Source organism: Elephas maximus, chromosome 11 (genome assembly GCF_024166365.1).
Source record: "Elephas maximus indicus isolate mEleMax1 chromosome 11, mEleMax1 primary haplotype, whole genome shotgun sequence".
NCBI classification, from domain to species: Eukaryota; Metazoa; Chordata; class Mammalia; order Proboscidea; family Elephantidae; genus Elephas; species Elephas maximus.
In genome coordinates this window covers 11,859,036-11,873,439 of record NC_064829.1, presented here as the reverse complement: position 1 = coordinate 11,873,439, position 14,404 = coordinate 11,859,036, and the positions used below count along the sequence as shown (strand labels likewise).

General features: G+C 43.4%; 1 protein-coding gene across 7 annotated transcripts in view; it reads right to left on the bottom strand.

Moving 5' to 3' along the window:
- Positions 1–14,404, bottom strand: part of PIEZO2 (piezo type mechanosensitive ion channel component 2) — a 664,674-nt gene that overhangs the window by 104,589 nt on the left and 545,681 nt on the right. For all 7 annotated transcript variants that reach the window (XM_049901181.1, XM_049901175.1, XM_049901174.1 and 4 more), the window contains 6 exons: positions 14,140–14,265; positions 9,429–9,629; positions 8,551–8,755; positions 8,335–8,436; positions 6,354–6,519; positions 2,120–2,363 (listed from right to left, as the gene is read on the bottom strand). In XM_049901181.1, the coding sequence (XP_049757138.1) occupies positions 2,120–2,363; positions 6,354–6,519; positions 8,335–8,436; positions 8,551–8,755; positions 9,429–9,629; positions 14,140–14,265 (1,044 nt within the window). The remainder of the gene's footprint in view (positions 1–2,119; positions 2,364–6,353; positions 6,520–8,334; positions 8,437–8,550; positions 8,756–9,428; positions 9,630–14,139; positions 14,266–14,404) is intronic.

Genomic DNA, 14,404 nt, shown 5'->3' with positions numbered 1-14,404 from the left:
TAAAAGTTACTTTTACTATTAACTAGAGCATTAGCATTTCAATGGGTTGGAAACATAATGAATTACTCAAATACATATTCATGGCTACACAGATTTGGCTTTCCATACCTCTAACCACATCAAAGCACGTGTGGGGGGGGCGGGGGGGTGGGGAGAATCAAATAGCTTTCACAGTTAAATTGCCTGGTGAGCTCAACCTTGAGTAGCAAGGAAGGGGAGAAGCAGGAAATGATTACATCACCGTTCCTTTAATATACTATCAATTGTAGCCTAGGTACAGGGATTAACTGTAAATTAGGAATTGACTCGACGGCACTGGGTTTCTGGGTAGAGAGGTATTGTGGGGCCCTGGCGGTGCAGTGGTGAAGCACTTGGCTGCTGCCTGAAAGGCCAGCAGTTTGAGCCCACCAGCCGCTCAGCAGAAGATGTGGTAGTCTGCTTCTGTAAAGATGTATAGCCTTGGAAATCCTACGGGGCAGTTCTACAGGGCCACTGAGTTGGAATCAACTAGATGACAGTCGGTTTGAAGGTTTTGGAGAGACGTAACAAAAAAAAAAAATTATTTTTATTTTTTTTATTAACTCCTTCACCTCATGACAGTCTCCTGGAGAAATAAGTAACTTAAATGGTATTTTTGTGGCCTAAAAGACTTTATGGGACTCTGGAATTATTAGTAGGCAGCTTGAGTTATCTGCTAAGTCAAGAAACAGCTGTGCCCTGAATACAGCTATTTAATAGTAGAGCAGCCAAACACTGTGGGGAGGGAGCCCCATGTCATCTTAGACCACAAAACCAGCTGCCGTGAAGTTAGCGCTGCCTCAGGGCTGTCCCACGGGTGTGTCAGAATAGAAACGGGCTCCACGGGGTTCTCGGTGGCTAATTGTTGGAACTAGATTGTCAGGGCTTTCTTCCAAGGCACCTCTGAGTTGACTTGAACCCCCCACCTCCTGGTTAGCAGCCAAGCACTTTAACCACCTGCACCACCCAGGGACTCCTATGTAGCCTGAGCTGTGCCCTAATCTGGACGTCTGTGCTAGGAGATAACCAGGAAGTTGCCTTTCCCCCACGTCTGCCCATATCTTACAGGTCCCTCAGCCAAGAACTTCACAACCTGTCTGCCTCCCTCCCCACCCTACAGTGCTAGTGACTTTTCTTTCTTTCTTTTAATTTTATTTTTCATTTTTTGCAATGTCAAATTTGGTATTATTTCCTTTATGATATTGCTACTTCTACTATTGGAAGTTGGTTGGTTTGCACTAGTTTCTATTTTTTTTTAATATTTTATTGTGTTTTAGGTGAAAGTTTACTTAGCAAATTAGGTTTCCATGTAGCAATTTTTCTACAGCTTGTTCCATGACATTGGTTACATTTTTCACAACGTGTCAACATTTTGATTATTTCCACTCTTTTGTTCTGTTCCCATTAATCTAGCTTCTTGCCCCTCCTTAGCTTCTCATCTTTGTTTTATAGTAAATGCTGACCGTTTGGTCTCATATAGTTGATTACTTAAGGGAGCCAGTATTCATGGGTGATATTGTTTATTTTACAAGCTAATCTATTGTTTGGATGAAAGGTGACCACTAGGACTGGCTTTAGTTCCAAGTTCAAAGGGTATCTTGGGGCAATAGTCTTAGGGATTCCTCTAGTCTCTATTAGTGTGCTAAGTCTGGCCTTTTTTTAGGGATTTGAGGATTTGAGTTTTGTTCTATAGTTTTATTCCTTTCTCTCTGGGATCTTCTATTTGATACTGAGTTTTGAAGAGGCTCAGTGACTCTGGTTCCACTCATAAAAGGGCCACCTCACAGCACACACCATAAATGATGACAAATTCTTCCTTAGCAGGGATTGGATTTTAATGAATAAAATACATTTTACAGTTTATTCCTATGAACGCATGGCCTCTTGTCAGGTGACCTTGAGGTGGTGGAAATGAGCAAAAAGGATTCCGTCCACTTAATGTGGCAAAACAGAGAAGAGTAAGTGGTCACTGGAGTTTGGAATCTGCAGCGTCTTACTTGGGGCTTTTAGGAGAGCAGTGTGATGGGCTTTTAATAACCACTGATGGATTATTTATGCTGACATGGAAACCACAACGCATTATGGACAAGGAGCCACTTACTGACAGTATATTTTTCATCGTGATCACAAAAACGTTGTAGGCAATCAGCCAGTCCCAATAGCGCAGGATGCTCTTGATGGGTTTCAGCAGCAAATCACCCCCAAAGAGCAGGAAGTAGAAACAGGCCACCAAGTAACCCATGCAGAAGATGCTGATCCTGGTAGTTCCCGTAATGAAGATGATAGTGAGGACAAACCAGAAGAGGTAGCTGAAGATAATCACTTTGGACATGTCTAAGTAAGACCTGAAAACAAAACCAAACAGTGAAAGGACGAACGACAACAACAAAGATAAAACAAGAAAGAAAATCAGGCGATTCCATTTTAACCAGGAAGAGAAGCCTGTTCCACCTGTGATTACACAGAGCGCACTTTAGAGGTCGTACTCTGAACTCCGTATGTTGCCCTGTACATAGGAGTCCTCAAATATTAAGTAATGGATGAAGAGACAAAAATGAAAACACTGTGTTTACTTACCATCATCCTGTTTTGGTCAAATTTCTCACAAACAATCATAGTACGCTTACCATTTAAGCACTCATAGTTCCTCTGTCATTCCACGCAGGTGCTATCAGCTGGCATTGAGCCAGCCCCCGACTCATGATGACTCCATGCACAACGCAATTGGACCCTTGTGATCCATTGTTGTCGTTAGGTGCCGTCGAGTCGGTTTCAACTCATAGCGACCCTATGCACAACAGAACGAAACACTGCCCGGTCCTGAGCCATCCTTACAATCGTTGTTATGGTTGAGCTCATTGTTGCAGCCACTGTGTCAATCCACCTCGTTGGGGGGTCTTCCTCTTTTCCGCTGACTCTGTACTCTGCCAAGCATGATGTCCCTCTCTAGGGACTGATCCCTCCTGACAACACATCCAAAGTATGTAAGATGCAGTCTCGCCATCCTTGCTTCTAAGGAGCATTCTGGTGGTACTTCTAAAGACAGATTTGTTCATTCTTTTGGCAGTCCATGGCATATTCAATGTTCTTCGCCAACACCACAATTCAAAGGCATCAATTCTTCTTTGGTCCTCCTTATTCATTGTCCAGCTTTCACATGCATATGTGATTGAAAATACCGTGGCTTGGGTCAGGCACACCTTAGTCTTCAAGGCGACATCTTTGCTTTTCAACGCTTTAAAGAGGTCCTTTGCAGCAGATTTGCCCAATGCAATGCATCTCTTGATTTCTTGACTGCTGCTTCCATGGCTGTGGATTGTGGATCCAAGTAAAATGAAATCCTTGACGATTTCAATCTTTTCTCCGTTTATCATGATGTTGCTCATTGGTCCAGTTGTGAGGATTTTTGTTTTCTTTCTGTTGAGGTGTAATCCATGCTGAAGGCTGTGGTCTTTGATCTTCGTTAGTAAGTGCTTCAAGTCCTCTTCACTTTCAGCAAGCAAGGTTGTGTCATCTGCATAATACAGGTTGTTAATGAGTCTTCCTCCAATCCTGATACCCTGTTCTTCTTCACATAGTCCAGATTCTGTATTATTTGCTCAGCATACAGATTGAATAGTTATGGTGAAAGAATACAACCCTGACACACACCTTTCCTGACTTTAAATCAATCAGTATCCCCTTTTTCTGTCTGAACAACTGCCTCTTGATCTATGGAAAGGTTCCTCATGAGCACAATTAAGTGTTCCGGAATTCCCATTCTTCACAATGTTATCCATAATTTGTTACGACCCACACAGTCCAATGCCTTCGCATAGTCAATAAAACACAGGTAAACATCCTTCTGGTATTCTCTGCTTTTAGCCAGGATCCATCTGGCTTCAGCAATGATATCCCTGGTTCCACGTCCTCTTCTAAATCCGGCCTGAATTTCTGGCAGTTTCTTGTTGCTGTACTGCTGCAGCCATTTTTGAATGATCTTCAGCAAAATTTTGCTTACATCTGATATTAATGATATTGTTCTATAATTTCTGCATTTGGTTGGATCACCTTTCTTGGGAATAAGCATAAATATGGATCTCTTCCAGTCAGTTGGCCAGGAAGCTGTCTTCCGGATTTCTTGGCATAGATGAGTGAGCACCTCCAGCGCTGCATCGGTTTGTTGAAACATCTCAGTTGATATTCCATCAATTCCTGGAGCCTTGTTTTTCACCAATGCCTTCAGAGCAGCTTGGACTTCTTCCTTCAGTACCATCAGTTCCTGATCATATGCCACCTCTTGAAACGGATGAACATCGACTAATTCTTTTTGGTATAATGACTCTGTGTATTCCTTCCATCTTCTTTTGATGCTTCCTGCGTCGTTTAATATTTTCCCCATAGAATCCTTCACTATTGCAACTCGAGGCCTGAATTTTTTCTTCAGTTCTTTCAACTTGAGAAACACCGAGCGTGTTCTTCCCTTTTGGTTTTCCATCTCCAGCTCTTTGCACATGTCATTATAATACTTAACTTTGTCTTCTCGAGATGCCCTCTGAAAGCTTCTGTTCAGTTCTTTTACTTCATCAATTCTTCCTTTTGCTTTAGCTGCTCGACGTTCAAGAGCAAGTTTCAGAGTCTCCTCTGACATCCACCTTGGTCTTTTCTTTCTTTCCTGTCTTTTCAATGACCTCTTGTTCTGTGTACAGGTTTCTGAACGAGCACAATTTTTACTTTGTCTTCTCAAGCCACCCTTGGAAATCTTCTGTTCAGCTCTTTTACTTCATCCATTCCATTCATTTTAGCTGCTCTACATTCAAGAGCAAGTTTCAGAGTTTCTTCTGACAGCCATTTAGGTCTTTTCTTTCTTTCTTGTCTTTTTAATGAACTTTTGCTTTGTTCATGTCTGATGTGCTTGATGTCATCCCACAACTTATCTGGTTTTCGGTTACTAGGGTTTAGTGCTCAAATATATTCTTGAGATGTCCTCCAAATTGAGGTGGGATATACACAAGGTTGTACTTTGGCTCTTGTGGGGTCGTTTTAATTTTATTCAGCTTCAACTTGAACTTGCATATGAGCAACTGATGGCCTGTTCCACAGTCAGCCCCTGACTTTGTTTTGGCTGATGGTACAGAGCTTTTCCATCATCGCTTTCTGCAGACGTAGTCAATTTGATTCCTGTGTTTTCCATCTGGTGAGGCCCACATGTATAGTCACCATTTACGTTGTTGAAAAAAAGTACTTGCAATGAATAAGTCGTTGGTCTTGCAAAATTCTACCATATTTTTCAACTACAGATCCTTCTTCTTTGTTTCCAATTTTCACATTCCAAACCTTAATAATTCTAAACATTTTTACGATATTTTTCTAAAATGTATCACACCCTTCCTTGACTTAATAAATGAAGGATGATGAATAAAATGTCACTGTTACTCGGTATCCTGGGATCACCGCAGACAATGTCCATGGCCCAGTAGAGCAGTAACACAGGAACTCCCACAGAGCCTTCTGTAGTGTGTATGGTTTGAATAAAGTAGAGTCAGGCTGCTGGCATTTCCGAGTGTGAGTGGGTGTGGGTGTGTGCATGTGTGTGCATGTGAGTGAGTGTGAGTATGTGTGTGCGCACGAGCTTGGTGCGCACTTCTCATAGATTTCTTGCTTGTCGTTGTTAAGGTAGAGCTTCCACGTTTACCTAAGAGCCCTCTGAACAACTGCAACACAGGCTGCTAGGGCTCCCTCAATGCATCAAGGGTCCCTTAAGCTTCCCTTCAGGGCATGTGAACTAGTGTTTTCTGTCTTATTCTCACAAGCTTACTCGTACAATTTCTGAACCTGAAGCAGGTTAGGTACTATGCTTGAATTGTGCTACCCAAAAACAAATGTGGAAGTCCTAACCCCCATACCTGTAAATATGATCCTGTTTGGAAACAGGGGTTTTCTTTTGCCATGTTAATGAGGTAATACCAGAGTAGGGTGGGTCCTAAACCTAATCACTTCAGAGTGGTGTCTTATAAAAACACCAGAATAGACACAGAGACACACACAAGGCAAGACACCACAGACAGCTACCAGCAGGACAAAGGAATGCCAAGGATTACCGGCAGTCACCAACACTAGCAGGGGCCACAGAGGAATCCACATGGCTGAGACCCTCATTTGGACTTTTAGCCTCCAGAACTGTGAGAAAACAAACATCTGTTCTTTAAAGCCACCCCCTTGTGGTATTTTTTGCTACGACAGCATTGGGAGACTAAAACACTCAGTATAGCAGAGAGTGAACTGCAAACGGAGGTATAATCTAGGTGAAACGCACAGAGCCAGGTAGCTCTTGAGAAATGTAAAGCTACTGTTACCTGCAGTGAATGAAGTCTGGTACTGGGTTATGTTGGCTAAATGAGGCTGCGTCAAGGTTCATGCAAATCTCCACATTGTCACCCGCCATGATGCGCACTGCAGCCTTATTTTCATCCTCAAAAATCTGCCTTTGTAGGGAGGCACACAGAAGCAGCATGAAGTCATCTGGCAAGTCAAGGGTAAGAGAGTTAATCACACTGGTTCTCCTCTTTGGGGTTTACCTAATGCAAGATAGTCATGACACAGTATGAGCTGTTTCCAACTCCTAAGTCAGCTGTTCCCCCAAGTTGTATCATAAAGTTCACCCTGGATTTCGATGTCAGGGCCAAGTCACTTCTTCCCTACCTGGGGAACAGAAGAGGAGCTCTCAATGGGCAAATCTCTGTATCTGGGTTTGCATGCTGATGAGTGAAGGCATTAGGTACTAATTATTAGCCGTTATGATTCTCTCATATGACAAGGTTTATCTGCATTTTTGTCCCACCGTGGTTATGAGGAGGCCACTGGAACAATTTTCCCCATCTTTTCGTTTTTTTTAACATGGACTAGACACAGATGCGTCTGTTTTTCTTAACTCTCTCCATCTCCCTTTGCATTTTTATTCGAGACTGCTCCCAGAAGCACACACCCCAGTGAAGGCTTGAGGAGGACAGTGAAGAGATGGGCCTGGTTGTGAGGGTGGAGGGGCAAAGTCCCACAGAGATGCCCTAGGGCCAATCGCTCAGAACACACCCTCCGGCTGTGCCAGGCTGGCCCCTGGTTGTGAGGGTGGAGGGGCAAAGTCCCACAGAGATGCCCTAGGGCCGATCGCTCAGAACACACCCTCGGGCTGTGCCAGGCTGGCCCCTGGTTGTGAGGGTGGAGGGGCAAAGTCCCACAGAGATGCCCTAGGGCCGATCGCTCAGAACACACCCTCGGGCTGTGCCAGGCTGGCCCCTGGTTGTGAGGGTAGAGGGGCAAAGTCCCACAGAGATGCCCTAGGGCCGATGGCTCAGAACACACCCTCGGGCTGTGCCAGGCTGGCCCCTGGTTGTGAGGGTAGAGGGGCAAAGTCCCACAGAGATGCCCTAGGGCCGACTGCTCAGAACACACCCTCGGGCTGTGCCAGGCTGGCCCCTGGTTGTGAGGGTGGAGGGGCAAAGTCCCACAGAGATGCCCTAGGGCCGATCGCTCAGAACACACCCTCGGGCTGTGCCAGGCTGGCCCCTGGTTGTGAGGGTAGAGGGGCAAAGTCCCACAGAGATGCCCTAGGGCCGATCGCTCAGAACACACCCTCGGGCTGTGCCAGGCTGGCCCCTGGTTGTGAGGGTGGAGGGGCAAAGTCCCACAGAGATGCCCTAGGGCCGACTGCTCAGAACACACCCTCGGGCTGTGCCAGGCTGGCCCCTGTAGTGCCAAGCTTTAGGTTTCATCATCACAATGTCACTGCTTAAAAACCTCGGGGCCTTGAGGCAAGACTCCTACTTTGTAGTTTTCCATGGTACTCAGCACCCTCTGTCGTCTTTGACAGGGCCGTGTCAAGCCTTCAGTTCACCAGCCTTGCCTTGGAAGAGTCTGGAGCTCCAGCCCAGCTTCAGAGGTCCTGGAATTTGGGTAGCATCTTCCCAGTCACACCTTAGGTTTGGTCTGTCCGTAGCAGTATCCAGAAACAACTGGCTCACAAAATATAAGGCCCCCCCTCTAGTTTATTTTCTAAAGGCTGTGTGTGTGTGTGTGTGTGTGTGTGTGTGTGCGTGTATGTGATATCGTGAAAGTGAAGAATCTGGTATTCCCAATTTCTTTTTTTATTAATTTTGCAAATGTAATGGGGCAAGCAGCAGGTCTTAACAACTAGCGATACTAGCGCACAGAGGCAAGCCCTTACGTGAGTGCAGGGCCCCGGTGGGCGAAGCAGGGCACCGATGCCCAACGCCTGATGAATAACCAGCAACTACAGAACCAAAGGCCAATGTCCCCGGGCTTCGCGGCCGAAACACTTACAGACGAGGAACACAGGGTCGGGCCGCACCACGAAGTCGGGGAAGTAGAGCCACTTGATGATGTTGTCGTTAAAGCTGGCACCCTTGAACCGCCACGGGTAATCTGCAGGGAGGGAAGAACGGACAACGAATCAAAACTGCTCTCCGCTTCTCTCCCCCCGTCCACATCCTAACGGCTTAATATGGGAGCAAATGGCTCTTGGGGAGGCAGGGTCACCTCTGCAGGGAGCAGGTGGGATGCCGATGCAGACGAAGTACTGGAACGTGATGATACACGCCAGAAAGCAGCAATACTTGGGCCAGATCTCGGCGATAGCTTTTCTTCTGCGCCGATACAAGACTGCAATCAGCCAGCAGGCGTGGACCATGGCGTAGAAATCCATTCGCTGACCGATCACATTAACTGACATCAGGAAACACGTCTGCGTAAGAATGAAAAGAGGCAAAGACTGGGTCCACAGGAAAGGACAGCGGTGCCATTGTGAGCCCTGTGTAGGTGGCAGAAGCCCTGCCTTTCTGAGGGTCTGTACATTTTCCCAATGCCTCGTCTCTTCTTGATGTCTTTTAACAGGAAGACCGAAATACTGTGCACATTACTTCCAAAAGAAAAACTCGCCATATCTCTGTTAACAAAAACCACTTCGAGCAGTGAAGAGAACTACAGCTATGACCTCTTCATGAAGCGTAACTGTTCCAAATTCATTCCATTAAGAGCCAGGCACTACCACAATCATTTTCGGTTAAATCAGTTCATTTTGTGAAGAGGTGACACTTTCAGAATTCACAAAACAGAAAGAAGCTTAATAATATGTTATCCTTAATAAGAAACAAGTCAACATGATAACTTTTGTCCATGAATTTCTATAGCTACGGAGACCTAGAGAAGCCAAGTTCACTGATGTGCTGTCGAGGGACATTGGGACCTGATCTGGGGAAACTTGGCCAGGTTGACCCTGCAACAGAAATACCTTCAGCCGATTCTGAGGCGACAAAGTGGTCTGCAGATGTGCAATGACGCTACAGTTGCCAAATAACCAAAATGAGTTATTTGAATTTTCCCAGAAAAGAGAAATAAAACACTCCAAGAAAACTCACCTCCAAGCCAAACTTGTAGAAGAAGTAATTTATGAAATATTTGGCACAATTAATAAGGCCATCATCTAGGTGTAGTCTTGTGATGTCATGAAAGATGGTTTTAGACACAGGGGCTGTAAGGTTGTTTCGACCTCTATAGTATTCCTGATGTCGGTAAATCGTAACTTCAAAGGCCAGAATAGCTAGCATCAGGAGATTATTCTACAAACCAAGAAAACACAGTTGTGTGAAACCAAATGCTTTATGGTTTGGTAATTTTAAGCAACCCCATAAGGAATCATTGTATTTCATCTTGATGTCTAAAGGGATAATATTGTGTAACATTCCACCTCCATAAAATCCAGTATTGAGTTCAGTGTTTATTTTCCCTGTGTTATCACAAAGGTGGAGTTATCTCCACTGTGCAAATAAGGCTAATTTCCATTACAATCTAGACTCCTAGAAAAAAAGACCCCTGCTACTGATTTCCATTCCTGAAGAAGGGCATACCACATATCCAGTTACCTTACAGGGGTGGTCCCACCTTGCTTGCAAAGACATGCACGAAGTAGTACAGAGACATACTGGGAACCAGACTAGCTGGAGGAGCGATGTTAGCTAGAGGGGGAATTTTTGAACATCTCCAAAGTCTGGCTAGAAAAAGCAGTAAATTGAGAAGGATGATAATGATAAAATAATAATGATGATAACGACAACAGTAATAAAATGCTCAACATTTATTAATCTTTATTATGTGCCAGGCACTATTGTAATCACCTCTTTCAAATATCAGTTTGTTTTATCCTTATATCGTCTCTTTATGGTAGGTACTATTACAAATGCCATATGAGAAAAACCAGAAAGCCACACAGCCTAAGAAAACGGGATGCTTAGTCCACTTAACTCCAGGTGCTAAAGGTTTTAAGTGTATTGTCAACTTAAGGTTACGTGGGCTGCTCAGAATAAAATGTGAAAAATCTGAAGAATATTGCTTTCATTATGTTTGATATAAATATTTGCAATTAAAGTTCATTTCTCAAAGATATCGTTTATTGTTTCTAAACTAATATATGCTCTTTGTTGTTGTTAGGTGCCGTCGAGTCAGTTCTGACTGATAGCGACCCAATACCCAATGAAACACTCCCCTGTCCTGCGCCATCCTTAAAATCGTTGCTATGCTTGTGCCCATTGTTGCAGCCACTGTGTTAGTCCACCTCGTTGGGGGTCTTCCTCTTTTCCGCTGACCCTGTACTTTACCAAGCATGATACCCTCTCCAGGGACTGATCCTTCCTGACAACGTGTCAAAAGTATGTAAGACGCAGTCTCTCCACCCTTGCATCTAAGGAGCATTCTGGTTGTACTTCTTTCAAGACAGATTTGTTTGTTCTTTTGGTAGTCCATGGTATATTCAATATTCTTCGCCAACACCACAATTCAAAGGCATCAGTTCTTCTTCAGTCTCCCTTATTCATTGTCCAGCTTTCACATGCATGTGATGCATTTGAAAATACCATGGCTTGGGTCAGGCGCACCTTAGTCTTCAAGGTGACATCTTTGCTCTTCAACACCTTAAAGAGGTCCTTTGCAGCAGATTTGCCCACTGCAACGCATCTTTTGATTTCTTGACTGATGCTTCCATGGCTGTTGATTGCGGATCCAAGAAAAATGAAATTTTTGACAACTTCAATCTTTCCTCTGTTTATCATGATGTGGTTTATCGGTCCAGTTGTGAGAATTTTTGTTTTCTTTATGTTGAGGTGTAATCCATACTTAAGGCTGTGGTCTTTGATCTTCATTAGTACGTGCTTCAAGTCCTCTTCACTTTCAGCAAGCAAGGTTGTGTCGTCTGCATTAACACAGGATATTAATGAGTCTTCCTCCAATCCAGATGCTGCATTCTTCTTCATATAGTCCAGCTTCTCAGAGTATTTGCTCAGCATACAGATAGAACAGTTATGATGAAAGGATACAACCCTGATACACACCTTTCTTGACTTTAAACCAATCAGTATCCCCTTGTTCTGTCCAAACAACTGCCTCTTGATCTATGTACAGGTTCTTGATGAGAACAATTAAGTGTTCGGGAATTCCCATTCTTCACAATGTTATCCATAATTTGTTATGACCCACACAGTCCAATGCCTTCGCATAGTCAATAAAACACAGGTAAACGTCCTTCTGGTATTCTCTGCTTCCAGCCAGGATCCATCTGACATCAGCAATGATATCCCTGGTTCCATGTGCTCTTCTGAAACTGGCCTGAATTTCTGGCAGTTTCCTGTTGCTATACTGCTGCAGCTGCTTTTGAATGATCTTCAGCAAAATTATGCTTGAGTGTGATATTAATGATATCGTTCAATAATTTCTACATTGAGTTGGATCACCTTTCTTGGGAATAGGCATAAATATGGATCTCTTCCAGTCAGCTGGCCAGGAAGCTGTCTCCCATATTTCTTGGCATAGATAAGTGAGCACTTCCAGTGCTGTATCCGTTTGCTGAAACATCTCAATTGATACTCCGTCAATTCCTAGAGCCTTGTTTTTTGCCAATGCCTTCAGAGCAGCTTGGACTTCTTCTTGCAGTACCATCAGTTCCTGATCATATGCCACCTCTTGAAATGGATGAACATCGACTAAGTCTTTTTGGTATAATGACTCTGTGTATTTCTTCCATCTTCTTTTGATTCTTCCTGCATTGTTTAATATTTTCCCCATAGAATCCTTCATTATTGCAACTCGAGGCTTGAATTTTTTCTTCAGTTCCTTCGGCTTGAGAAACGCTGAGCACGTTCTTCCCTTTTGGTTTTCTATCTCCAGCTCTTTGTCCATGTCAATACAATACTTTACTTTGTCTTCTCGAGCCATCCTCTGAAATCTTCTGTTCAGTTCTTTTACTTCATCATTTCTTCCTTTTGCTTTAGCTGCTCAACATTCAAGAGAAAGTTTCAGAGTCTCTTCTGACATCCATCTTGGTCTTTTCTTTCTTTTCAATGACCTCTTACTTTCTTCATGTATAATGCCCTTGAGGTCATTCCACAACTCGTCTAGTCTTTGGTCATTAGTGTTCAATGCGTCAAGTCTATTCTTGAGATGATCTCTAAATTCAGGTGCTATATACTCAAGGTTGTATTTTGGCTCTTGTGGACTTGCTCTGATTTTCTTCAGTTTCAGCTTGAACTTGCATATGAGCAACTGATGGTCTGTTCCACAGTTGGCCCCTGGCCTTGTTCTGACTGATGATATTGAGCTTTTCCATCATCTCTTTCCACAGATGTAGTTCATTTGATTCTTGTGTGTTCCATCTGGTGAGGTCCACGTGTATAGTTGCCATTTATGTTGGTGAAACAAGGTATTTGCAATGAAGAAGTCAATGGTCTTACAAAATTCTTTCATTCGATCTCTGGCATATCACCCAGGCCATATTTTCCCACTACCAATCCTTGTTCTTTGTTTCCAACTTTTGCATTCCAGTTGCCAGTAATTATCAATGCACCCTGATTGCATGTTCTATCAATATCAGACTGCAGCAGTTGATAAAAATCTTCAGTTTCTTCATTTTTGGCCCTAGTGGTTGGTGTGTAAATTTGAGTAATAGTTGTATTAACGGGTCTTCCTTGTAGGTGCATGGATATTATCCTATCACTGAGAGCGTTATATTTCAGGACAGATCTTGAAATGTTCTTTTTGACAATGAATGCAACACCATTCTTCTTCAAATTGTCATTCCCGGCATAGTAGACTATATGATTGTGTGATTCAGAATGGCAAAACCAGTCCATTTCAGATCACTAATGCCTAGAATATCGATGTTTATGCATTTCATTTCATTTTTGACGATTTCCAATTTTCCTAGATTCATACTTCGTACATTCCAGGTTCCGATTATTAATGGATGTTTGCAGCACTTTCGTCTCATTTCCACACCAGCGAATGCAGGTTCTGAAAGCTTTATTCCATCCACGTCATTAAGGTTGACTCTACTTTGAGGAGGCAGCTCTTCCCCAGTTGTCTTTTGAATGCCTTCCAACCTGGGGCTCATCTTCCAGCACTATATCAGACAGTGTTCCGCTGCTATTCATAAGGTTTTCACTGGCTAATTCTTTTCAGAAGTAGACTGCTGGGTCCTTCTTCCTAGTTTGTCTTAGTCTGGAAGCTCAGCTGAAACCTGTCCTCCATGGGTGACCCTGCTGGTATCTGAATACTGGTGGCATAGCTTCCAGCATCACAGCAACACAGAAGCCCCCACAGTACGACAAACTGACAGATATGTGGGGGAATACTGAATTTAAATTGTAAAAATTTCTTGTAATGCTAAATCCACTTCTCAGAAGTTATCACTGTTGTCCATTTGGTATATTTTCTCAATATTTTTCTTTGTGCTTAGCAGAGGCCATATTTTGTACAGTGTATTGACATTTTTATCTTAAATTAATAATCTATTTTGACCCTCTCTCAATGTCTGACATATCCACCTGCCTCAATCTTTTAATGGTTATACAATGTTCCAGTGTCTGCATTTGTCATACTTTAACTAATCTCCAACTACTTGATCAATTTCTTTCAGCACAAGGCAATACTGATTTTAATATTTAGTCATTTGTTTTGAACATAATTCCAAGTGCCACATAAGAAGATGAGGTTACAGATCAACGTGATATTCAGAGTCTCAAGGGAAAGAATTCCAAACTACAACTGTGCTGAGGCCCAAATGAAACACAAGGAAGCTGTTACCCTCAGGTAGACAAGCAAGGGGGAAGACTTCCTCAGGCCAACCCACTCTGTGGGGTCAATGGGAGCATTGTAGAGTATCGAAGTGTTCAACTGGTCGAGGTCTATGTTCGTCTGATTTTCATTTGGCTGAAAAGAAAACAAAATGGAGTAAAATGGCTACACAGATTAGGAAAGTCCAGATTGTTGTCCTTCAGATTTGAGCAAAGGGTCACTGGTGGGCTAGGCAGGGAAAGATCTGTTTCGAGGGGAAATCTTGACATGGGAA